Raw genomic sequence first — 25,499 nt, 5'->3', positions numbered from 1 at the left:
AAAGTGACCGAGAAAGTGGTGTGATCGAGAAAGTGGTGCGACCGAGAAAGGCCTGAAGTACGATATTTATAGTTAAGGAAGGGAATGCTCGATTATACATACAAGCAAGCAGTGCTCAGGTTTCAACGATATACGAGATATTATTGCCTAGGTATTATCTCCGACAAACAGTGGTGCGTTCAGTACAGGCCACCGGGGCAAAGCGGCTCTCGCACCACTGGCGCTATGCTGGGAGAAGCAAGAGGGGATAAATATCCCAGTATGTCTTGCCCATACGTTCGACAAGTAGGGCTGCGCATTATCAGACTAAACATGTAATCTGTAGTTAACTACTCCGTACTCTGTGTCTCATTCTACCATACGCTGTAGAGCTTACTGCAAATCTTGCTTTTAGTTTCTTGGCTTGTTACATAGTTGATCTGAGCAGTTTTGCAAGTAATCGCTCGGATTAACAGAATTACCCCTTTTAATCACTCCGTAGAATCTATACAGTTCATACTAATATTCAGTAACTCCGTGGTGATACTCGGGGATCACATTCTGCTTAAATAACAGTTGCTAGCTAGTTACTATAAAGGAAGAGAGATATTTATTTATTCTATTGCAACTCAGAGCTTTGAAGTTACACTTTTATAACTAGAGCTTCCTAGCTATAGGAGTATTGATGCGATCATCTCTAATAAAATAGAATCTGAACAGGAGAAGCGTCTGCTGCCTGGCCAGCCCACCGTACACAGCACGCTCTATACACAGTGTATACGGAGTAGTTAGATAAATATAATTTTTAGCTCAGTAACTTACTCCTTCCGACCAGCCTAAAGAAACTCTAAAATTCCGATCCTGGTCGAGCACCGAGGGACCTGTGGCGCAACGGTAGCGCGTCTGACTCCAGATCAGAAGGTTATGTGTTCAAATCACATCGGGTTCATCGCAACTTTCCTTTTTTTTTCCCAATCCCGCCGCCGGGTAGCTTCTCGTCCCTCCGGCGGACTGTGTCACGCCACTGTTGCGGAGACATTCAATCTTTGATTTCCTCCGAGCGTGGTCGGCAATAATGGATGTGGATTTGAACGCCTCGCCGATGCCAGGTGGTGTTGTCCGTGAGGGATGTCCGGAAACAAATACTCCGTACTACTCTATACATTATTTCATTATCAGTGCATCGCCGATGCCTTATTGGAAGCGGGAAATAACCCTTCCGACCTGATCGCATCTGGTCTTTTCCCCTGTTTCAAGTTCTCGGTTCCGGCCCTGAGATCTCGGCTTTGAACGACGAGAAATCAAGTTATCTCATCGCACGCCTTGGCCTAATGGCAAGTTGCTGCAAGTATTGAATCTTGCGTGGCCATTGGCATTTGCGCTCAGATTGATGCATTGGGTTTCCTTGCATGCATGCCCCGGTATGAATGTTTTGTTTTTTGCCTTTTCACTCGACAGTAATCTCGGGTATTCGTGACCTCCTGGCCTGTTCCAAGGCTTAGGATACAGCACTGACCTGCTTACGCTGCGTATCTCCTCGTTGCCATTCTGGTGTTATTAGGGGGATCATCTACGGCGACTTAAACGCCAATCCAGTTGAAGTTTGCATAGCCTGAGGAGTGTATGTGTAGGAAGGGGGGTGGGGGGTGTGCTCTCATTTGGCAACAGAAATATTTCCAAGATGAGCCGGACCCCAGAAACGAATGTAACAATCAAGAGTCATCGGCTTTTCCGCGTGCAGGGCGGCCGCAGCTGGAGTAAGCCATCGATTGCGGAGGGAGCCTTGGTCTACGCCAACGTGCCGGCGGAATTCTGACCGCCCCAATTAGCTGCGAAGAAGTATATATATTCGATTTTTTCGCCCGTGTTTCTGTTTCGAATTGTTGGAAAATAACCCGTGCCCCAGTTATCCTGCGGCGTTGTTGGAAACAGCCATGATAAAAATTATGACCCGCCTGGGCCTGCTGTTCACGCTCCTCGGCCTGGGTCTGGCGTCGGATCCGCTAGACTCGGTGTGCCGCTCAAAGCATGTTTGCTTGAGGATTGGGGGACGGTATCCGGGGACGGTGTTTTACCCTGGGAGCGAAACGTATAATTCAGAGAATCATCGTAAGTGGTGTTCTTGCGGCTTGGACTCTCAGTTGCAGTGATCAACTTATTTTATGAGACGGTCAATATTGACGTGCGATGATTAGACTACTTCAATGCAGCGGCCGCCTCAAAACCACTTTGTGTATTTGTCCCGAGAAATACACATGAAGTCGCTGGTGCAGTCGAGATTCTTGCAGCATCACACACGGAGTTCGCCGTCAGGGGAGCCGGACACATGCCCATTCCTGGCTATGCGAATACAGACGGCGGCGTCTTGATCGCATTCACAAAGATGAAGCAGCTGCACCTTAGTGCGGACAAGTCATTTGTCTCCGTTGGTCCGGGGAACACCTGGCTGAATGTGTATCAATATCTCGAACCGCATGGGCTGGTGGCCCTGGGAGGGCGCGTGGGATCAGTTGGGGTCCCGGGACTGTTGCTCGGAGGCGGTATTTCCTTTTATTCCAACCAGTATGGCTTTGCGGCAAACAACGTCGTCTCGTATGAAGTGAGTAAAGCATCCTTTCTTATATCGCGACATGTCGATGTCTGTGTTGGCGACTGCTGAAACATAACTCCCAAAGGTCGTCCTCGCCAACGGTAAAATCGTCCAAGCCACCGCCAAACAGAACAGCGATCTCTTCTGGGCCCTTAAAGGTGGAGGAAACAGTTTTGGCATCGTCACCCGCTTTGATCTTGTTACGTTTAACTCCCCCCAAACTTGCGGTGGCATTATGGTGCATCAAGGCACTCCACACGATGAGTTCTCGAGAGCCATTTCTCGCTTTGTACAGGATGGATCAAAAGATGCGAAAGCAGCGATAATCCCGACAATCACCTTTATTCCTTCACAGGACGTCACGGCTTACATATCCTTCCTCTTTTATGACGGTGCTGAATGCGACCAACCGGCCCTGTCAGATTTCCTTGCCATACCGTCGGTGAACAACACATATCGCCAAGCCACGATGGCCCAGCTGGCTGCCGAGCAAGACGCTTTTATCCCCATGGGGACCAGGCGGAGTTTTCATGTCGTGTCCAGTTTCGCTACCCCCGAGGCAATTGAAATAATTTACGATGTTTTTGCTACCACTTTCAAAGCTGAGCTCTGGGATGTACCAAACATCACCACTAGCATTGCGTACCAACCCATGACGAAGCGATTTGTAGAGGAGGGGGATAGGAGGGGAGGTAATCCACAGGGTATAGATGCGTCTAAGGCTCCATATTTCTGTATGTGTCACCTCGTGGCTGCTGGAGGGCGCCGACCCCAACGCAATTCCAAATCCCTGCCGTCATTTCTTTCACTCTTTCACTTTGCCTTGCCCCAATTTTTGATGTATTTCTATCTGACTACTAGCTAACCATCTGCCTTTTTAACCTTCCGGGAACACAGGGGTCGTACAAGACTTATCATGGACAGACGCCAAATACGATCAAAGAATTGCCGAGTATCGCAGATTAGCCGCGGCGAAAACGGAAGCGAAACTAGCCGCTGCAGGCCTAAAAGCGGAATACAGGTACATGAACGATGCTGATAAAGGGCAGACGGTTTTCGAAACCTACGGCGGCGATAACCTTGCCAAACTCAAGGAGATCCGCGCGAAATATGATCCGACACGGCTCTTCACCGATTCTCTGGCCGGCGGATGGAAGGTTGAGCATGCACAGAGCAAGAATTAGATTTATTGGAATACATGTTTTATATACTTATTTATCTTTAATTCTTCTTCATTATTTTGAACCATTGTTGCCAAGTGACCCTCGATTGGAATGGATAGGCGAACAACAAACTACACTTATTTATTCTGCTTTTGTACTGGTATCTTGCATACGCCCAGGGCAAGAGGTGCTTTCTCAAACCTCATATGTCATCTTCTGGCTTGATGGAGCAGCCAGAAGAGAGCCAGGAGTTGCCGTGGCTGTCGTGAAGCCCTAGCTAGGTGCTGTAAATCACCCACTGGCGAGGAACTGAGCTGCACACCATTTTCCCTTATTTATTTACCCTTGAGCTCGAAGGAAATGGAATATCAGTACAACGACCTTACCATGGCTTTCCGTTATTTTATTTTATTTTATTTTATTTTATTTTATTCCTTCCTATCTTACAACTCCTTAGTGTGCTCTTGGGCACCTCTATCGCTGGGCCGAGGGCGTTAGTGATGGTTGAAGTCCCAAGCATGGAGGGCTTTCCTTTCTTTTTCTTTCCCAGGACAGATATGATAACTCTCCCCCGAGCGGAGTATGACCTCTAGTGCCTGTCCTCCACGCTTCAGGGCTTAACTCCGATCCGAGCACAAATAAAAAAGGTGCATATTTCTGTCATTCGAGCCAGATTGATAGTCTAATTTGGGTTTTCCTCCTGTGGCGGGTTGACATGACGCGCAATTGCCGAATTTTTTCGGAATCATGACAAATAGCGAGACTCTCGCAACTAACCTGGTGCGCCGGGGAAGCCCTAAGGTGAGAAGGGAAAATGATCACCAAGTTCTATCTCAATTTGCGATTGTCATACTAAAAGAGCAAATCGATCCATCTAATTCGACCATTCGTTGACAAAGGGCACGAATGCATCTCCCGCTATACGAGGCATCGAAGATTGCGGACCCTTCGCGGACCCTTTTCATTTGAGCACTCATAGGAGCGGCGGAGCCCTTCGTCGCTCCAAGTCTTCCGTTCTATTATGACGGTGAGAGTGTTGCTAGAGTGTTGCTACAGAGCTCTAGGCATCCAGAGGAGAAAAACATATTCAGCTGTCGAGTCAAAAAAAAAAAAAAACCAAAATCCAGTCTTATGCCACTCTTGACTAAATTTCACAACTCCTTTGAAGCCGACCCTGATAGATGTGGCGGTTTCCAATACCCCAATCGCACCTGACACGCCTCAATCGTTGATTCTAGAGTATCCGGAGGTCCTGGAACTCGGGTATATTACCAGCCATCATCCCCCCAGAGCGTTCCTCTCCAAACTTTTGCATACCTTTCCCCATTCTGGACACTCTACCCTCTTTGCCAGCATCTTTTCCCCAGTGGGAGTTTCGTCATTGTTACTGAATTATTCGCTCTCCCGATATACTGCTGGGGGGGTTGAGACCGCCTTTCACCACGCAGGCTGTCGAGAGTGATTTATTGAATTGGATAATCGAGCCCTTCGGTATGATTTGTTTGAAAATTATATCTGAATCTGCACCGTGATAAAATTTTCTCCTTGTCCGCTCTACTAGATGCTCGCCGATGCTTGGATCTCCTCTCTAAGTATAAATGCTTAGCAATAGCACATTCTGGGTAAGTATTCCATTCTCGTAGTGAACTTCAGGCCCTTGACTTTCCGCTCGTTGCGCTGAGTCGGCTATTTATATTGTATAGGGCGCGACATGGAGCCTCTGGGGCCTGGGGTTCATTACCACGGTTGGGCGGGCCATTTTAAGATTCCAAGTCCAAGAGACATATGTTGCGGAGGATTATCTTGCGTTTCTTTGCCTCGTCCTTCTTACCGCCGTGACGATTCTGGGTACAATTATTGAGCCTATTTTCGGGGACTTACTGCGCTACATGCTTGCGGTCAAGGTACACCCAGATCTTTCGCAGATGGTGGACGCTGTTCAATTGTCTGCCAGGATATCTGGCGGTCTGAAACTCTTATTGAGGTAGTTTTACCTCCTGCTACTTCCCGTCTAGATATGTGGTATGTGGTGTTTACATGACTGTATAGCGAGACGTTGCTCTTTTGGACAACCTTATGGGCAGGTATGTTTCGTTCTGCCCTACACTGTGGTTATGGATGCAACTCCTGACCCAATAGCCTTCTCTCGAGGTAGCAAAATTTTCTATCCTGTTATTTTTTGGGCGTATCGTCACCGGTCTACCCAAATATGTAATTATTTTCCGGGTTGTATTAGCAGTCGTGCTGGCAACATACCTTGGGTGCATACTCACGACTTTCCTATCATGCAACCCTCTATCAACATATTGGAATCCAGGTTGGTTCACAGTCTACTGTTTCGGCCTGATAACATAGACAGTGAAGCTGATACTGCTCGCTTTTCTGAAGACCGGAGCGCTTGTCCGATCAATGTTCAAAGAGTGGACATCAATCTCAAGGTCGCCATTGCTTCGGATATCGGTTCGGATTTACTGAGTAAGGTCGATTCTCTCATATTTATCGTTCGCACTGATCATACGCCTTTCTCCTTCACTCAAATCAGAAAACGAATGACAAAAGGGGCCCCAAAGTTAAAAATTGAACAATAAAATAGTTATGCTTCTCCCCCTTTCTCTTCTCATGAAAGCTCGGATATCCACGAAGCAAAAGATTGGCCTCGCGTGCATGTTTTCCCTAGGCCTGATCGTCATCGCTTTTGCCTTCGTCCGCTTCCGGGAGATCAAGAAAGTTTCAAGCCTGAACGAAACCGATGAAATCGTGCTTGTACAAGGGCCAGTGCGCCTCACCTTGTGGTCTCAGATCGAGGCTGCTATGTCCCTTCTCATCACGAACATCCCTGCGTTCCGCTCCTTAATAGCACCGCCGGGGAGTACCCCCATCCACCCCGCGAGAAAATACTCCGGCAGGCCCTCATATCCAGAGAGGGGTGGCGGAGTTAGACTGGATGGGGGATTAGAAGATGCTGCAAGCCAGATGAGGGTTCCAAAGCGTCACCTGTGCCGCGCTTCGTTCGAGATGGATAGTCTGCATTCAGAATCGTCGGTGTATGGAAGCCGGGTGGAGCTAGGGGAGGAACCGACAGATGTACGACGCTTGACGCTGGGAATAGTGAGAACGACGGAGGTCGATGTTGATTCGCACTTCAGGGGTAATGAGCTATTTGTGTCCCACCCTTTCGTGCCGCCTACGTGAGGCCGGCGCGGCTGAAAGGGACTTTCATAGGATATGGCTCTACGAGAGGAGGGGACCAAATTGTTTGTATCGGTCCCTCTATGTGTAACTGCACAGTACGTTAAGAAAAGCTTTATTTCGATCCTCAAATGCTTAACCTACACACTTTTTTTTTTTTTTTTTTTTTTTTTTTTTGAAGAAGAAGAAGAAGAAACTTGTGTGCTCGCGATGGATGAGGTGGTAAGTAACCCTTATGACGATGCTCATAAGGATCCTAGAATAGCGTTGACAGAAAATTGTATACAACATAAAACATCGTCAACATTAGCTGGTTAAAATGTTCATGCCTAGCCGCCGCGATAAGACTGCACAACTTGAGAATCGTTTTGCCCGAGGACGACAAAGATGACCGCCGCATAGCGCGTGGTTATCCTGCAAAATAGTGTCTGATATCACCTCTCTACTCCGTACAGTCGTATCAAAGAATAAGAAGAAGGGGGAAAATATGTAAGAATAGAAGAAGCGATTCAATAGTTGGGCAACTTATGTGTCCCACAATTGTGGTATGTATTAGTTATTATGAAAACCCGAAAACTGTTCCCTGTGAGTCTGTCTGTCTATCTGAGAGAAGAAACAGAGCTCGATCGGCCAGTGATGTAGTAGTATCTGCGGACTACCGAAGCTCCTGGAGCTCATATATAACCCTCGGCTAGCGCATGAAGTATGAACATAACATACCCCCTTGCGTCTTCCAGAAAGCCCATGGTCAAGCTTGCCTGAGTAGCTTATTGGCCCATGGCCTGAGGATCGGCCTTGCATCGCAAATCTGTTCTTGGCGCTTGTTGGTGATCCCTGGCCTAGAATACTATTAAATATAGGTTGGTATATCACCAAAAAAAAAAAAAAAAAAAAAAAAAGCATGTCCTACATCGCCTTTGAAATCCCTAGGAGTAGGCAGGCGCCACACTCGAGAGGTCCATGGACCCTTTCATTCTCCTTGACCATGAATAAGCGAAATTACATCTACCGGCGATATCCAGCCTGGATACCAGTAAAGTTGGAATAAACATGCTGAAAATACGAATATGGATTGCCTCTTCGTATCGGAGGGCTCAGAAATTATTATGCTTTGGTCGTGAGGACTGTTTGTATTTAGGAGGGATGTTGGGTGGGGTTTCCAGTTGTATTTGTATTTGGAGAAAACCCCTTAAAATTGATATATATTTATACTTATACTATATTTATTTATGTTTATTTTTGAATTGATAGTTTCTGATGAATCAGCGTCCATTTTCACGGATGCGGAGTAGCCACAAAATGAAATGGAATGACCAGGACCAGGCTTATCATGGCTTGTGGGGATGGAAGAGGAAGGTCATAGGTATAAGGCTTCCTCATCGAAAGAACAAGGATCTACCTTTGGGGTGAGGTTTTATGGCAGGCTATCGAATGGGGTCCATTCATTGCTTGGATATGTCTACATGTATATATATATAGTGAGAATAAAATGAATATGGGGAAAAAAAACCAAGGGTATATTAAAACAAAAGAAGATTCGTGGAGCGCTGTACATGTATGCAAAATGGGAAATGAAAAGTCAGGTTAACCGAAAAAAAAAAAGAAAAAGAAAAAAAGAAAAAATTGCATGGGTCTCTTGAAAACAGGTGCTGAAGCGCAAAAAGTTCAAGTAGAAACGACAAGAACGCCAGCGGGGTACTCCCATTTTTTCAAAAATGTATATATTGCACACATGGGGAAGAAATAACAAGATTGCTGAAGTGGATGATGCGTGACTTTTTTGAACTTAAAGAGAATACCACATTTCATATTCCCGTCAAATTGTACGTCAGGAAGCGGGCTCGGCAGACACTGCAGCTTCAGTATCATTTATAGCCGAGCTGTCATCCTTTTCGTTATTATTGGTATTTTTGACCGTGTAAGTTCGCACCTTCGAGCTGCCGTTGGGAACGTGGAATCTCAAATCCACCCGCGAAAAGAAATAGAGAAACACCACCGTCGCTTCGATACCGAAATTGAAGATGTAAAAGCACGCCTTGTGGTGATACCACGCTGGGTTGTTGGCCATGCGTGGAGGCATGAAGGACGTTCCAGCACGGAATGACGCCCCGAGGCAGAGCAACACGGAGGCGGTACCAGCAACGAGGATTTTTGCCCTGAGACTCCCTTGTCCGAACTGCTCGGTTGGTTCGCGGCGCGGGGCTAGCACGATGAAGGCGAGCAATGGGATTGGGAGGAAAGAGAAGAAGGTGAAATAGGACATGCCCCACCACCGGAGATTGCGGTCGATCAATAGAATGTCCTTGTCTAGGGTGTAAAAGCTTTGGACCGCGGCAGTGATAACCATGATGAGGGTCAAGACGATCAGGACATAAAGCGCCTTGAAGGCATAGGAGAAAGCTCGTGACCAGCCTATCCGCGGATGGGTGGCGCGGAAGATGCGCTGTGTGTAGAGGAGGTTGAGGATAAAAAGGAGGATAACACCGGCGGCGATGAAGACCTGCGCGGCGATTGCGATCTGCGCGTTGGTGAGGCGATTCGCCCATACGATTCGGAGAACGCAGGCGGTGATTCTGGCCATGCAGAAACCGAATGTAACGGCTGAGGGGATGAATTTATGGCCGCGTGCCATATTTATTCGAAATCGGGTCATGTGGCACACTGCGCCGGTTACAAAGATCGCGAGAAAAACTGCAGTGATGGGAACATCTGCTGTGATTGACGGCCGACCTCCCATAGCTGCGATAGGAGGAGGGTAGGGTGGGCCAGGTGGGGGACTCATGGGCTAACACAATTGTCAATTCAAGACTCCCTCATGTATCTGCCATCAGTCAAGAGACAGAAGTAGTCCAATCCATACCTTTGCCCCTGGGGAGCCCGGTGGAAAGGCTGATTGTTGCGACATCCTCAGGCTGAGGGAAGGTTTCTGCCTTCAACGAGGTAGCCTCTTCTTCTCCCTCTCTACCTATGCGGGCGTGAGCGTTCCCGCGTGGTATATTCTTTGTGAGGTTAAATTGCGGGTTTGTCAGGGCATATAGCTAGTTAGATCTATGAACTCCGGAAGTATTGAAGTTAATCCAGGCAATGTGCCCTTGAAAGAACGAGCTTGCAAATATCGATTGTCAAAAGTAGTGTGTACACCCGAAGTCGAGATCAAAGTTAATTTCTCCTTTCGACGCAGGGAGGCAAATGCCATTTATGTAGTCAAATTTTGGCTTCAAGGGGTATTCAATGAACCCCCATGATGAAATGCAGCCAGGATGGATTTGTCCAAGCTCCCGCACCGAGACCGTCAAATATCGCCGCTAGCATCTTCACCATCGGGAGAAGGTTCGTTTCCTCCGACAGCCAGATGTTGAGGAACCGCGAACGGGCCACCCAGCGTCAGCAGTCCCACGGTCCATGGCCCATCGACGTCCTGCAGCTACACTTTGTTCCCTTGCGTTGACTCCGCAATGTTCGTATCGGTGGAGGTTGAAAGAACGCGACCAGATCGCGGGCGGCGAGCAGAGCCGCAGATTGGCTGGGGCCGCGGTACATCGGCGGTTGCGAAGGCCGGGCGCCGATGGCCCTGTTTGCGCTGTTTGCACTGTTGGCCGCCGAGATCCCGATTCCCGATTCCCGATCCCGATCACGTGTCGAGATAGAGATCTGTGCAGAGATCTGTTGATGAAAAAGCGGTGTTCTATAGCGATCTTTTGTCGACCAAGTGACCAAGTGGTGCTATTTTAATTCGTATTTCTATGATATCGCTTGCTCAACTCCTTCGTTGTGGCTCTAGTGCTATTACTCCTCGTAGTTGGCCAGGGATACAATGCCACGAGGAAGAATCTCAGCGATGACGATGACGTCGTGCGACATTGTCAGCCACGAGAATCCTCCTGCAGAAGCTGTCCCACCGTGGCTTAACCACGTGCTGGTGCACCCGCAGCCATGCTCAGCATCTGCAGGAGAGCGAGCGATCTCCAACTGTTTGCCCGTCAACACCAATTGCGTCTCACTCCTCCCGCAAATCGCTGGTGAGATTGGGCTTGGACAAACCGAGAATTTTGGGTTTCTCGCTGCACTGGTCACCAGCCAGCCGGTTTCCCGTCCGCGATGGCGGCACTTCTCCAGTGTATCCGACCCATCTATGATGCCCTGTTCTGTCCAGGCCTCCCATTCAAGTATCGCTGGCGTCTACTTGCTCTTGCCCCCATAAACGCTCTCGCCTACTCCTTCAAATGGCTGCCATGGGTATTCTCGCGATCATATTCCGTCGTCAGACTCCCGCTCGCTCGAAGTCCCGGCCGCTCTAGTCGTGCTCTGATTTTCACCCCTGAATCCTCATCTCGATCCTTGCGGCCCCTCCATATCCACGTTCATGGCGGTGGGTTTATAGGCGGCGTCCCAGAGCTGGACAATGCATTCTGCAAGCGCATGGTTGAGGAGACTGGCGCTGTTGTTGCTTCCATTTCATACCGCCTAGCCCCCCGGTATCCATTTCCAATGGCTCACCAGGACGCGCAGGACGCCGCGGCTTATATTATGGAGCATGCGGAGCGACTCTGGGGAGCTAATCCAAAACTGCTGACGCTTAGCGGGTGTTCAGTGGGCTCGAACCTCGCTCTCGCCATTTCCCAGGGTCTTGCGGATTCAAACACTCCTGCGAGGGGCGCACTTATGATCGACAATCCTGTTCGTCCCCAGAACTTTTCTCCTTTAATTCATCGAGGACCCTGAACCAGTCGGAGTCCCACCATCTCCCCCGTGTCTATCATGCAGCCAGATATTACATTGGCATATTGAAGATCTGGCGCTGATTTACTCTTGGTTTGGTTTGGTCCTTTGCTCTATCATTAGGTCGATCTCCGTATCCCTCCGTGGGAAAAGCCGCGACCACCTGGATTTCCAAAATCAGACCCCCTTGCTTTCATTGTCCCTCTCTTCGACGTCTACGCCGAGTCTGCACGGTCTCGGAGATCCGATGACCCCCTTCTAAACCCTATCCTAGCTGACATCCGCACCCTTCCGCGGAAAATGTTGTTTATCATCGCTGGCGCGGATATTCTCCTACATGAGGTTACGACCTTTGTAGATCGGCTGAAGAAGGATGCAGTGGTTCTGAATTCCCAACGTGATAGTAGCGCGGATTCCGACTCGACGAGCTATGAGATTGAAGGCATGGTGTTTGATAATATGCTTCATGGTTGGTTGGATCGTAAGTGGCTTGCGTATCTCCTCCCCCCGGCTCCCACATTTTCCTTGCCCATGCGTGCATCCATTGCTTGCTATATATTCTTTTATATATATATGTATGTATATATATATACGGAACCAAACCTACGCATTAACATTTTATGTCTTATTATTTTAGTCCCATCATTCATAATTGATGAAAATTTGAGAACGCAGGCTCTCGATGCCTCCTACGATTTCATCCGACGTATCCATGCAGAAAACGGATGGCACAACGACAAAAGAACAAAAAAGGAAACATGATTGAATAGTATTATCAACCGTATTGGGTGTGAGTTTTGTTATGCACATGTATTATTATATATTAGATGGTAAAATTTAAAGCCACTCTCCCCTCCTTGACGAGTTTTTTTGTCTTCTTCGACAAAGATACCATCACCAGCCCCATAAAAAATTGTAGGATACATTCTAGTAAAGGCCTGGAGCTATGCAAGGTGAGTATCGAGGAATCATATCCCATTTTGTCTCAGATTAAGCCACCAAGAATGACCCTTCATTTCTCCAGGTCACCACTTAATAGGACGCGGTTCATTTTCGGGGAACGGGGTAGGCATGAACTAGTATTTCCCGTTGGCCAAAAACAAAAAGTGTTTGGGTGCCATCCGCGGTCTGCATACCGCTGATAGTTACTATGATCCGGAATAGTTGGTGGCCACTAGGCTGGTTTCTTCAAAAAGCCCCGATCGAATCATCGCCTTGGCTTCTTCAGGCCGACCTCTCCTGAAATAGTCCGGAATAGCTAACGGCTCAGAGTTTCTGGTCTGATTGTCCATTACGCCTTGCATAGCCCTCCTGAATGTTATCGGACATGTGGAACGGCTTGGGGAGGGTAAAAAAGGAAAAATACCCTGCTACGAGTCTATATATCAATTCATGCATCATACTTCGTTTTTTAAACTATCCACTAGTATGCTGGCTCCCTTGTCCCTCTGGAGGAGGGGAGGACGAGCAGTAGAACCAGAGCCAGGATTGAGGTCTCTCTAAGGGAATGCGGAGCGTTCTATCTTGGTAGATGATTCAAAGCCAATCATTTCACTCATCGAACTGTCGTTTCAACTGCTGGGTAGGAGTGTTATTCACTAAATGACAAAGAATTTAATAGTCCTTTTCTCCACAAAGGGGCTATAGAAGCATTGACGTGGAGTGTCAATGTTCACGTAACGACCAACAGAACAGGAGATCATGAATTGGATCAACAGGTGATGTTATCACGGAGAAGGAGGGTAGAAACGCAATTCTGCTCGTTTGCTTTATCGCTCAGGAGGTTTCAGAACAAAAGTACCCTACCCAAGCTCCAAAACTGGCTCTACAGTCTCTTAGGTCTGTAATGTGAGCTGGGATTATATCTGCACCTGTACACACAGCGCAGTGGCAGCTTGAATGAAATTGATCCTTCTTCAGTTGCCAGGTTCTTATGCGGACATCATCCTCCAATTGGAACGTCATCCGAGTCGCTGAATTTGCCAGTGATGTGTCCATAACTATCATCGGTTCGTTCCTGGTTGGAATTTGAAGCCATTAAAAGAGCTAATACCCATGACGACTTTCCCCTCTATAACACAATGGGTATCCCTTATCTACAAACATGCGTGAGTCTCTCATAAACCTCTATTCTCTGGGCTAGCAACACCCAACCCCTATCCACGTAAACGAAAATCAAATCACAACCCACTCAATTGGCTAGTGTTAGTTCTCACGCTGGACCTTGATTCCAAACTTTTCGTAAGGGAAGTTCTCCAGACTCTGTAATAAATGGGCCCAGCCGTCACCAACTTCGCCAGTCTTCCCGGATCCACGGCCTCGCCATGTATCAAGCCCCTCAAGCCCTTCCAGCACCGCATGCTCCACATCAACATCTTTATGCTCGCCGGTCAAACCAGCTAGGACCAGTTCTTCCTTGCCGCGGTATTCTTCAAGAAGCCCGGAATACGGAACCCAGACAACCTGCATCCCCGCCCGCCGCCCGGCCTCGACGCCAGGGACGGAATCCTCAAACACGAGACATTCCTCCGGTTTTATTTCAGGTTCACCGTTATTTGCTGCGCGTATTTCCTCATTGATGGCCTCCAATGCCAGTAGATAGATGTCTGGTAACGGCTTGCCTCTTCCCGCGCCGATGCGGGGATTGTCACCTCGGATCAGTCTCGATTCAGGGAATAAGGAGAAAAGATCTGCCAAGTGGGCGGCTTTCAAGGCGTAGTTTTCGGACGTCGATGACGTGGCTAGTGCCATATGAATTGGGCATGGAGTCTGTGCGGTCTTAGCAAGAGTCGATAGCAGAGAAACTACGCCTGGTAACGGCTTTGTAGTCGGGAAATGTATTTTCTGGAGTGCTGCTTGCTTCTCGCGGAAGTCTTCCATGCTGATGGGCAGTTGGGCCCAATCGTGGAATATCTTTCCCGCCTGGATTTTTGTGGATTTTGTTCCCCCCCTTCGTATCAGTTATATGCTGCCATGAGGAGGAATGAAGCTATATACATTGATATGTGTGTGTCTGTAGTACCTGTGGAGCGGGACGGCCCTGCAACTGTGCCTTGATAGACCATGGCATAGATGGCCTACCATACTCATGCAGAATAGTATTTATCACTAGCGAATAAATGTCCTCTGAATCGATAAGAAGGCCATCCATGTCGAATAGACAGGCCCTAACGGGTGGCGGTCTTGATAGAGATAAGTCAGTCTCTGCGGCGTTTATGCTTAGGAGAAAACACATACTGCTTGCGCCCGGAAGTCATGGCTGTGGTCTTAAATGCAGGTTATTCTCTTGACAGAAAAACACGCGAATTCAATAACGATATGATGTTGACATGTTTTGATTTGAATGGTTTGAGCCAGAACCTGCTGGGAGTTGCAACGGGGAACGATCAATTGCCCACTTCCAGTTGATCTCTGACTAGCTTCACCATAAATAATTGATAACCTTGGCCGCTAGAGCGCCTCTGTCCCGGAACAAGTGCCGGAAAAGCAACCAACCACCGTAAATCCGCTCTAAAGAAATGACCCGTCCAGCTTCATCCGACAGCGACGAGGAGGAAGTATTCCACGATGCGCGCTACCCCTCGGACGAAGAAGCCGTTTGTCTCCCTCCGCAAAAAGAATCCCCTCCCCTCTTGGCGTTAACCACCTGTCAGCGGTCCTTTGTTCTCTAGATAGGTATGCTAAGCTAGTGTTTTGATTTAGGACCTCTTAAACCAATCCAATACCCATAAGTCCGAGGCGAACAAGCTGTTCTCCTCTGCCCGCTACTCGGAAGCCGTCACAACCTACGACCGCGCCCTCTCCTTCTGCCCCAACTATCTAGACTACGAAATCGCCGTCCTCCGCAGCAACATTGCCGCATGCCATCTGAAACTGGAAGATTGGAAAGCTGCTGTCGAAGCAGCCACAGCCAGTATTGATCGGCTGGATAAAGCACTGTCATCGCACCTACAAGGGGAAACGGCATCTGGGGGGAGAGCTAGCGATGGGACTGTGGACAATAATAAAGTGGTGGAACTGCTCGATGGGGACGGGGACGGAGAGTCCGAAGAGGCACAGCTCAAGAAACTCCAGGAGGACGATAAAAGGAAGGAAGATATCCAGCGCATACGTGCCAAGGCGCTCATGAGGCGGGCTCGGGCTAAGATGCAGCTGGGAGGGTGGGCCAATCTGCAGGGGGCTGAAGAGGATTACAAGGCCTTGCTTGGAATGGGGAATCTGCCGGCGCAGGATGAGCGGATTGTGCGAAAAGCGCTGAGGGAGCTGCCTGGCTTGATTAATGCTGCGCGAGAGAAGGAGGTTGCGGATATGATGGGCAAGCTTAAGGATGTAAGTTGTGTGACCCGTTTTTGAATCTTGCTGTCGTGCTTTAGCATTTTATGGTTTCTTACGAATGTCGTGTTTTAGCTTGGGAATGGGATCTTGAAACCCTTCGGACTGTCAACGGATAATTTCAAGTTCGTGAAGGACGAGAAGTCTGGCGGTTATAACATGTCATTTGAGAAATAAAGGTAGATCCATCCCGGCGTTCGTAAGGAGATCATTAAAAAGACTGAGTTTTGCAATAGAATCAGTCATTTTGCCCATACAGAAATCATGCCTAGCTACTTGTTTTATCCATGATGCAGACAAACTCGGACCGGCTACATCGACGCACGCTTTATCACTCTGAACTATATCTCTTGCTTGCTATTTCAGTACCTTATTGCATAATCAGGACATCCGTCATATAGAATAAAATCTTCGTTTTATTTCAGATCTGCGAAAATTGCATTCGTTCAGGAGACGAATTTCCAAAACATCAGTAGTCATATTGTAGGCCACCCCCTGGGTAGATATCTACTGAAGATGCCTCAAGCCCTTGAGGACAGGCCAGGACATACTACGGCTTTTATGTCAGATTAACCCTACCTTATACATATACATCGATATTATAGTGAAAGCCAATAACACCAACGCGGTTGCTGATTATTAATTCTTTTCTGCAGTGCGTAAGTACAATCTGCTATTACAAGTGCGGATAAAATTGAACAATTTAGTATCCCACCATACCATACCGTATAACTATCCCTTGAAAGAACAAAAATTTCAAAGTAAAAGCCCAAATTTAAACAGACGATGACTAACGTTGCCAAGGGGAGAAGACAAAAACAAAACCCTGTGGAAGGAAGTCCTTTTTAAAAGTGCGGCCAAAGGCCACTCCTAATACCGTAAACCAGGGCCAAATGGAGTTAGCGAAAAAAAGGGGGGAAAAAAAGGTCCACGGCGTTAACAATGGGCTGGTATTAGCGCAAACATGTCAGTCAGTCAAAATAGGCAAACTTGGCATTCATGGACATGGCAAACCACCTAGAACTTGATCAGCCGCTGGTGGGAGAGTTGGCTACGAATCGGGTGATTCCAAATATCATTGTATGGCCTGTGAAGTCCAACGGGATGAATGTTTTTGAATCCTTCGAACAGCGGCAATTCCCGATCCTAGAAGAGAACAAAAAGAGAAAACGGAAGGAGAAGAGGGAATTAATGTGGTTAATTGAGAGCGGGAAAGGACATAAAACAGAATCAATCGGAAGGGGTTGTCCCGTAGCTAGCTCCCTGAAAATAGTGGTTCAGAAATCCACGATGTTGGATTAGGTGTTGAAATTCCAACATGGAATGGGATCTAAGTAAATAGAATCTAATGACAGAAAGCTAGCGAAGAAAGAGAAAAACTGAAAATAATTGCATAAAACAGGACGTATGCAAGTTCAAAACGAATTGACCGCGAGGGGAATATGTTTGAAAAGAAGCTGCTGGAAAGGTACGCTGCATCAAGAAGCAACGACGCAGCTTCATCCTGGGTTTCCTTGGGCCATAGGTGTAGGGTAGAAAGATATTCTACGAAGGTGCATGACACAAAGAGACGTTTTCGGCGTGGGTTTCCACGTTTCAAATCATCGAGCCTTCTTCTGAGGGGAAGGGACAAAATCAGAAGCATCACTTTCATCCTGGGAGCGCTTACGGCCGTGTCCGTAAGATGCCTCAGTAGAATGGGCATTGCGTGACCCGTAGCGTGCGGGCGCGGGGCCTGGCGCGTGCTGGTAGGTTATCCAAGGATGTGGAGCAGGCCCCATTGCCCGGCGATTGGAGTTTGGCCCAGGAGAGTTGTAGATGGCAGGCTTGAATTGAGTGGACGCTTGCTGCCTGAACTGCTCTGTCATCTCCTCACGATTGTAAGGGCCATTGTTGTACAGAGGGGTATTCTGTCCAAGTCCATGGATGGTGTTAGTTGACTGGCTGCGCGCAAATCCAAAAGCTGGTTGCCCATATCCAGTTAACCCACTAGAAATCATGGGGTTGAGCCCGAAAGTTCGGCCAGTTGCCGAGGTATTAATTAATTGGGGATGTGCAGCCATAGAAAATGTATTATGATGCATGGGGTAGGCCATATTATCCTGAGTGGAGGGCTCTGTAGGGCTAGAAAATCCCATTTGGTGGGTCCCTTGTGAGTGGGTAAGCGGGCTGCTGTTTAGCGTCATGTTTCGCACATTGGTATTGATGTTCACAGGGGTGCTAGTATCCCTGGTTGGAGAGTCTCTACGTGGAGTACTGAAGGGAGTACAGAGGCCTTCACGGTCCTCAGATGTGCGCTTCGCTGGAGTGGATTTAGAGTCAGTTCTGGAGTGGCCCAGGGCCTTCTTTCCGGCGTTCATAACCTCCCCCTTGCGCTTGTTGAGATTCTTATTGGCCACGACGCGCTAATTGATCGTCAGGGCGTTTCTGTTTGTTCTGGAAAAATGCTAGTCACTCACATTTTTGGCAGAGACAGGGTCGTCAACAAAGGTAAATAAGTAGTACGCATCTAGTAAATGCTTGCAGATGGTTTTCTGGGTCTGAGGAAATGATTAATAGGACAATATATCGGCTTTCCTAGAGAGAGGCCTACCCAGAGACACTCAATAATCTTGTCTATTCGGTCTTTGAACGTCGGCATTTGGCCAGTAGTCTTTGCCTTGCCGTCATAAATAGCAAGAAGTGGACCATTCTCATGGCGACTGATACAAGAATCCTGTAAAATACGTATATTAGCACCATTTGCCCAAATAATAGATATCATCCACAAACCAGGATATTCCAACAAACTATTTCCATCCTGATTGGACTATGTTTCTGTTCACGGAATGGGCGGATCATGCCCTCATTATCTTCCGCATACTCGATGCTCTTCATTGCTTTGAGCATCTCGGTAACAATCTTACGCTTCGCCTCCAGGGTTTTTGGAATGGTGGGGTCGTAGTCCACTTGGACTTCAAAGGCGCGCCATGCGTTGGCTTCTTCGACGCATGAGAATTGGAGCTCAGGATCAGGTCTTCCTTGGTTCGCGGATGACATTGGAGACGTGGGGATAGGATCTTCACACTTCATCTCAGGTTGGTGACCAGTGGCAGTATCCGCACTCTCACCACCAGCCATGTGAGCCGAAAAGTGTGCGTTCTGAGAAGGAGAGGGATAAGAGGACTGATGATGGGAGTAATTCCCACCGATTCCGAAATCCGAGATCTCTCCAGTATCGACGGGGCGAGCGCAGAAATCGGTTCCCTGAGATTTCTCGCGCTCAGAACTTTCAGCCACAGCTTTCGGTTGAAAAAAATCTAAGTTCACAGCATCAGTTGGATCATATTGAGCCTTCTTTGTGTCACATGCGGTGTTAGTGTTGTCCTTCGGTAACGGGCTAACTGCGCTCCCACTAGCGGAGTGAGGAGGGGCTGGCAATGGTTGTGCATGGCGCCCAGTAGATTCTTTGGGTGTAGAGCTGAGCTCAGCGGGAGCCATTCCTGTAGCACTGTGCTGCAGACTGGGAGTCGTAGACGGGGAGGTGGTCGATAAACTTTCGATCGCTAGCGGATACGGCGTAAAGTCTGGAACAGCTGATCGATTATATATTAACCCCGTTAGAACGTTTATTATCGAATTGGCAGTAAATGAAAACTCTTAGATAAATTTTTAAGATAAGGCCATGCATTGTTTTGTTTATGCAATAGTGCTCTGGGTGGTTGGGTGGGAAACGAGAAGTGGTAGATAGAGTCGCTGGGGTCAAGAAGCGGTATGGATACTGTACCTTCACTTCCCAACGCATCAACCGGCTTGGGACCCAGATTTTCAAGAAAACTTGGGTCGATGGTTTCAGGTTCGCTGTTCGTCAGTCCAGAGGATGAGAAGTCCTCGCGGAAATTGTCCATGTGGTACCTATTCATATCAGATTAGTATCACAAGAACTCAGCGCCAATATGAGGAACGCATCTCACGTTGCCTCGTCCACAAAAGAGAAATGCTGCTCCATTATATTGTTGAAGAAGCCCTCCATAGGCACCGGCTCAACCATTGGGTGGTAATAACCGGGAGAGTCAGCTGGATCCATTCTTGGATTGATCTCCAACGACACTGCTTGCAGAGAGTTTCGAAGCTGAAGCTGGAAAATATGAGACTTATTCGCAGTATCGCATTAAATCCTTTGATTTTCAGATACAAACCAGAAGCTCTAGGGGCGTCAGATAGAGAGTGCTAGGTCAGGTGTCAGCCATGATTCTGCACCTGACCGAACGAGGAAGATCTCGACAGGAAATGGGGTGGAGAAATGTCACACCTACTGTTAGAAAGGAGCCAGAGGTCGGGTGAATGGACAGTCGTCTTTGGTACGCTGGATTGCTCGTTTTGACTCGGATGATGCTTGAGGGATCCCACAGAACAAGGGGTTATCAACAAAGTACAGAAGGATAAGCAGGCTTCCGCAGGTGCGAAGTTTCGAAGTGCGAACCGTAGTAAAGTTGCTCGATAAGAGCTGGAATTAGAAAGTGTTTAGGACGAGCTGAAAACGGCGACAGAGATATCAGTAGACAGTCGGAAGTCCGGATCGTCCCTAGCGGAAGTTCGATTTTCAGGTGGCCGATGAGGAACTCTGTTAGGCTATCCTATGGTGTCAAGTAGATTCAACGTGGAGAGAGTAAAGGATGTGAAAGTGGTGGATTGGGATATATCAAGAGGGTGTAGAAGAGAAGGAAATGAACAGCAGAGAGGGGGAGGGGAGAAGACACGAAATAGGGGGGCTGGGTATGTCGGGCTTTATATTCACATATACTCGACTTCGTTGGGGGTGGAATTCACTGCGGATAGAACGCCAGCCACCACATTGTTGGAAGTAAAGGGGTTGCAGAGATATATGGCTGTGGAAGCAGGAAACTGCAGAGAAAACGGAGTTCTTTTTTTATATCGAATCCCGATACGTCTTTCGAGTCATATGGAACAACGCACCATATGACAACGCCTGTAGGATAGAAATCCATTGTGCCCGGAAGCTTGAATTGAATATGAATAGCACGATTATCCCATTTACCAATCCCAAAAGAGCGAAACAATATTATTCCAAACGGGTAAACGAACCAACGATAAGTATATCTAGAGACCTGCCGGGAAATCCCAGTGGTCAGAAAGGATCGCATTTAGTTATCGCTGTAGGAGAGGGCATACATACCAGCCATTATATCTGTCCATGCTAAGCCCAAGTCCTCCCGCAAAACTGCGACAAACACTATGTCTTTTTAGTAAAGACACCAAACCTCCCAAAACCCAGGAAAATCACACCGGACAAGTTTGTCGAGCGCACTATTATTCAAACATACAACGAATATTTTTTGCATGGAATATCAGTAAACGTTTGGATGGAGAACGAAAAATTAACTTGCCTATATTCGTTATTGATGAAATGAACAAGTGATATCTTCCATCCGCGAATTCAAATTCATCTCTCGAAATCCCTTCGCTGAGGGAAACGACGCGCAAAATGGGTATCTGACGCTTTTGGTAAGGCCCTAAATGGATTACAACCGCCACCATCCACGGCGTCAGTCATATCGCACTCATATTACATGATGTTGGCAAGTTGAACTGAAAGGCCGACACCGTAGGACACTTGATCATCTGCTACATCTCTGCGCATAGCGACAGAATGCCCCCATAACCTCTGCTGCAACGAGGAGCAAGATAAGTGAAGAGAAATAGAAGAAACCATGAATCTGACTTCAGCAGGCTCGAAAATAAGTGCCCCCCGCAGCGAACTGCGATGAGGCTCGCTTCACTTCGCGCAAGAGGGAAAGGCTGTAGACGAAAAGGGCTGAGGGAAGGAAAGACGCGAAAGCAGCGATCCAGAGTTTAAGACAGCCAGATAGCTGCCTCATGAGATCCTAAAGAGGAACTGGACGCATGGCTAGTGATCGAGATGCACTGTACAACTATTTGTTCTAGCCTTAGATGAGGGTAAAGAAAATGAGATGTTTGCTTGTGGGCTTGATCTTGTTACCCTGTCAGGTCCGAAGCACAACGAATGTCCATGGAGCATAGATACACAAAGTCAGGAACCCACATTGCGAGTTCTAGGCTAGAAGGAGACAGGCCATGAGTGATCTTATTTGGGATTAACTACTTGAAGACAGCATTGTGCAGGTATCCAAAATGAGCCATCCTGGTGGGATAAGCAAGCAAAGCATTTCCACATTTTGCATGGGGAAAATCCATCACACTGCGAAATACAAAGAAATTGGGTAAGAAAATCAACTGAACATGGTCTATCCTGGATAGTTAGCATCAATGAACAGAGTAAGCCGGTGGGGGATTCCGTCTATCCATTGATGATGTTTGATGATGTTGGTTTGATTAAGCTCAGGTACTCAGCCTGCCAAGTACCGCCTGCATGGCCAAGACCTTAGTCCTGCGGTCGAAATATTACGATCTACACGCAGTGTATTTGGAGTGCCATCAGGATATAAATAAAGAGGTTTCATGTGAAAACGGCATTGTCACCTGTTCCTTTTAGCATTATATAGAATTATATACAACGGGCGTTTCTCTGTTGTGTTTCCAAGAAAAAGATCAAATTTCTCAAAACACCACGCTTCCCTAACACGCCCAGCTATAATGAATTGACATGCGGCAGGCATTAACATTCAATTGATGTTGATGGTTTTTGAAGGGAAATCTGATGGTCACGGCACGGCTAGGGTATGTGCTGCGCTATCTTCAGTATCACGGAAAATTGCTTGACCACCTACAGCCCCACAAGAGAATAATTTAATTCCCAGCAGTATAGTAGCCGGGGATGTGCGAAAGGTCATTTGGCGGGGAGAACCGGAGATGGCCAGCTCCCAAAAATTTAGCAACTCGTCCTCTAATAAACATTATTTTCCAGGCCTAGTATACCTTGTATCAAAGCTGATTTGAGTTTCGAGCACGCAACCAGAAATGTGCGCGTATTTTTCATAGCTATTTCACGGTTTGCGTCCCTAAGACCTTCCCTAGGGCCACTTTTCGGGAAGGGAAAAAAAAAAGAAAAAAAAAGAAAATTAAAGGCTACTTTCTTCGGCGTCTTCGGCCCCCGATATGGTGTTACCCGATCCCCAAACATTTGCGAATATTGATTTCACCTACAGGGATGGGAAGTCATCAGTTGTACCTTGTGTGCCTGAAGTTCCCCGGCTATTTGTCAGCAGAAGCCATCACTTGGTCTAACAGTTCGCCGGGGTCCATTGGAACTCAGCAACGTACGGCGATCCCGTGGATGATCCGGAGTGCTGACTCTAGTGGAAGGAATGTATGATACATGTCCACGGAGTCCACGAGCAATTCCGCTTAGAGCGGGTTATTGATACGGCGTCGCTCGTGGGACAGCGCCCCCTGGTAGGGCTGTATGCGGATATCAAGAACTCCTTCTCATATATCATAGATTGTGGAAGCTCAACTGCCAGTTGGGGACTTAAAGAAAGTTCACGACAGATGATTAGAGCGCATATGCTTTCAAGACTCTTAAAGTGCCCATATTTTCAAGGAGTTGTCGATATTGTTTGCCATATTTCCATCGCTATGATTGCCGTCATTGGCGTTGCCTTCCATCATCCCATCTGCATCGACAGGTGGATACTTTTTTTGACCAGAACAGGTTGCTAAAACACCGCCCATAGGGTGGAAGACAGCACTGGTTACAGGGTCTGTTAGATATGTCGTCAGTCCTATCTAGCTCGTTCGACTTGTTAATGCGATGATGGATCACTTACCATCATGAACTCGCTTCTCCCATTGCGGCTGTCTCCCATTTTCAGTTACATGTGAAGGATCTGACCACACTCTTACCATTCCATCAGTCCCACCAGCCCAAACTTCCGTGGCGTTACGTTCGTCTCCAGGAACAATATCTGCTTTGAGTCTTTGGTTGGTCATTCCGCCTCTCCCCTCCAGCCAACCCACCAGTTGACCGGTGACTCGAATATCGTACACAAGAATCCCACTGCTTTTTCGCTCGATGACGAACAAATATCGGCCACACGGGCTCCAAAGCACCTGTGTAATACCCTTACCACCGATGCGCGAAGCTGCTACCGTGCCTTCAACACTGAATGTGGCGATTGTATCACCGGACCCATTGGATGCGTAAAGGCCTATGTACCTCGTGGAAGTACCTGCTGCCAAAACTCCGTCTCCAGATGGGCTGATGGACATGGTGGAAACGATTCCTTTCATTCCAACACCGCCACCAACGATTTTCTTCCGTTTGCTTGGAATGGTTTGGAGTCTGGACACGGGGCCGTCTTTTCCAGGACGGGACACGTCAAACAGACATATCAAACTATCCGAACCTGTCAGAAACTGCGTCCCGCTAAGGCTGGGTGGGTAGAGGATGGAATGTGGCGTAATGAAAGCCTCAGTCGTAGGTGAGACAAGGCTGTACGAAGCTGAGAATCCGGGATATAAGGCAGAAGTTAGTCGAATGGGGTGGTCTCTAACAGAAGAGAGAAGCAGGGTCGAAGATGCGTCCTGTAACCTGTAGAATGGGTAAATTGCCATTGCATAGCTTGGTTCTGTTGATGGAATTGTATGGTAGGGTTCTAGTTCATGAGGCTGGTCTCTCTGTTCGAGGAGATCCGTGGGTCTGTGCATTTGGGATATATTCAGATGAGTTCGGTATAGGGTCAAGTGAGGGGAGCCACATACAACACAAATGTTCTGATAGTGTTGTCCGCCGAATTTGTAATTACGCAAGTCCCATCTGCTGTCCTATTAACACGATTAGCTCGATTAGCTCGAGTTTTTTTTTTTTTTTTTTTTTTTAAACCGAAAACCATCAGTGCTATAAAGATTAAGACCGGACGCGTACCAAGTAGCTTCTTTAAAATAATTAGATATGGCCAGGTATTCTCCTGGAAGGGCGTCTTTCTTTCCTGATGGCTTTTCAGGTGTCGAGAAAGCAAAATTCCGAGTTGAAGCTACGCAATTCAAATCGAAGGACTGGCCAAATTGATCCATGGTGGTGAGAATTGCTTCCAGCCCTGGACCGGATAGAAACGTGAGATAAAGATTTTAGATTAAGCCACCAGCAATCATGGATTACCGTTAGAATCATCGGATGGCACTAATCTTGGATCGAGGGTCATCATTGAGCCGGTCGTGGTGAATCCTTACTATTCCTTAGAGATCTGGATCGAATCGACCATGTATCTGCGCCCGCGATGTCAAAAAAAGAGCTATTTCAATTTACAGATTAGTGTGGTTCCTGGCAAACCATCTTGATGGCGGGGAAGGGGCCGGTTCAAAAAAGCTGCATGGAATTCAAATTTTCAGTTACATTTTGGGCCCCTGTTCGACTATGCAGTAGTGTGGGATCAAACTACAGAACCCTAATCCTTCTTAAGTTAGAACGCCGAATCTAGAATCTAGTTTAGATGGACCTAATATGGATTAAGCATTTTAAATACCTAGCACTTAAACCCTACACCTTGACGTTCAAAGAGTCTTGAAGTTCGTATCTCGGAAATTGCACAAAAGTTCTTGACAAAATC

The 25,499-nt window shown here is 47.5% G+C and overlaps 9 protein-coding genes and 1 non-coding gene across 10 annotated transcripts; 5 read left to right on the top strand and 5 right to left on the bottom strand.

The window, feature by feature from the left end:
- Positions 1–856: 856 nt before the first annotated feature.
- On the top strand, positions 857–928 carry HCBG_11044. Its single transcript has one exon. It is a non-coding gene; the product is annotated as a tRNA-Trp (tRNA).
- Positions 929–1,913: 985 nt separating this feature from the next.
- HCBG_05864 (FAD binding domain-containing protein) lies at positions 1,914–3,753 on the top strand (the record flags this gene model as incomplete). The annotated part of the gene is made up of 4 exons (XM_045432913.1): positions 1,914–2,088; positions 2,175–2,578; positions 2,655–3,303; positions 3,467–3,753. 4 exons carry the CDS (start codon positions 1,914–1,916, stop codon positions 3,751–3,753), a joined length of 1,515 nt encoding a protein of 504 aa, XP_045286081.1.
- A 1,577-nt stretch (positions 3,754–5,330) lies between these two features.
- HCBG_05863 (uncharacterized protein) lies at positions 5,331–6,924 on the top strand (the record flags this gene model as incomplete). The annotated part of the gene is made up of 5 exons (XM_045432912.1): positions 5,331–5,354; positions 5,436–5,716; positions 5,782–5,816; positions 6,121–6,207; positions 6,326–6,924. The coding sequence occupies 5 exons, from the start codon at positions 5,331–5,333 to the stop codon at positions 6,922–6,924; spliced, it is 1,026 nt and encodes a 341-aa protein (XP_045286080.1).
- Positions 6,925–7,227: 303 nt separating this feature from the next.
- HCBG_05862 (uncharacterized protein) lies at positions 7,228–7,908 on the bottom strand (the record flags this gene model as incomplete). The annotated part of the gene is made up of 3 exons (XM_045432911.1): positions 7,228–7,335; positions 7,642–7,768; positions 7,832–7,908. The coding sequence occupies 3 exons, from the start codon at positions 7,906–7,908 to the stop codon at positions 7,228–7,230; spliced, it is 312 nt and encodes a 103-aa protein (XP_045286079.1).
- An 841-nt stretch (positions 7,909–8,749) lies between these two features.
- On the bottom strand, positions 8,750–9,826 carry HCBG_05861 (uncharacterized protein; the record flags this gene model as incomplete). Its single annotated transcript, XM_045432910.1, has 2 exons — positions 8,750–9,706; positions 9,782–9,826. 2 exons carry the CDS (start codon positions 9,824–9,826, stop codon positions 8,750–8,752), a joined length of 1,002 nt encoding a protein of 333 aa, XP_045286078.1.
- A 1,155-nt stretch (positions 9,827–10,981) lies between these two features.
- On the top strand, positions 10,982–12,501 carry HCBG_05860 (uncharacterized protein; the record flags this gene model as incomplete). Its single annotated transcript, XM_045432909.1, has 3 exons — positions 10,982–11,598; positions 11,764–12,121; positions 12,278–12,501. The coding sequence occupies 3 exons, from the start codon at positions 11,020–11,022 to the stop codon at positions 12,400–12,402; spliced, it is 1,062 nt and encodes a 353-aa protein (XP_045286077.1).
- Positions 12,502–13,845: 1,344 nt separating this feature from the next.
- Positions 13,846–14,897, bottom strand: HCBG_05859 (haloacid dehalogenase-like hydrolase domain-containing protein 1A; the record flags this gene model as incomplete). The annotated part of the gene is made up of 3 exons (XM_045432908.1): positions 13,846–14,590; positions 14,727–14,807; positions 14,878–14,897. 3 exons carry the CDS (start codon positions 14,895–14,897, stop codon positions 13,846–13,848), a joined length of 846 nt encoding a protein of 281 aa, XP_045286076.1.
- A 261-nt stretch (positions 14,898–15,158) lies between these two features.
- Positions 15,159–16,149, top strand: HCBG_05858 (uncharacterized protein; the record flags this gene model as incomplete). The annotated part of the gene is made up of 3 exons (XM_045432907.1): positions 15,159–15,236; positions 15,343–15,969; positions 16,048–16,149. The coding sequence occupies 3 exons, from the start codon at positions 15,159–15,161 to the stop codon at positions 16,147–16,149; spliced, it is 807 nt and encodes a 268-aa protein (XP_045286075.1).
- Positions 16,150–17,573: 1,424 nt separating this feature from the next.
- Positions 17,574–20,002, bottom strand: HCBG_05857 (uncharacterized protein; the record flags this gene model as incomplete). The annotated part of the gene is made up of 4 exons (XM_045432906.1): positions 17,574–18,377; positions 18,763–19,547; positions 19,739–19,866; positions 19,926–20,002. 4 exons carry the CDS (start codon positions 20,000–20,002, stop codon positions 17,574–17,576), a joined length of 1,794 nt encoding a protein of 597 aa, XP_045286074.1.
- A 3,373-nt stretch (positions 20,003–23,375) lies between these two features.
- On the bottom strand, positions 23,376–24,966 carry HCBG_05856 (guanine nucleotide-binding protein; the record flags this gene model as incomplete). Its single annotated transcript, XM_045432905.1, has 4 exons — positions 23,376–23,654; positions 23,721–24,592; positions 24,655–24,717; positions 24,818–24,966. The coding sequence occupies 4 exons, from the start codon at positions 24,964–24,966 to the stop codon at positions 23,473–23,475; spliced, it is 1,266 nt and encodes a 421-aa protein (XP_045286073.1).
- Positions 24,967–25,499: the final 533 nt, after the last annotated feature.

The sequence above is a fragment of the Histoplasma capsulatum genome (assembly GCF_000150115.1).
Source record: "Histoplasma capsulatum G186AR genomic scaffold supercont2.8, whole genome shotgun sequence".
NCBI lineage: Eukaryota > Fungi > Ascomycota > Eurotiomycetes > Onygenales > Ajellomycetaceae > Histoplasma > Histoplasma capsulatum.
Note: the sequence above shows the minus strand (reverse complement) of the source record. Positions and strands in the feature narration are given on the sequence as shown.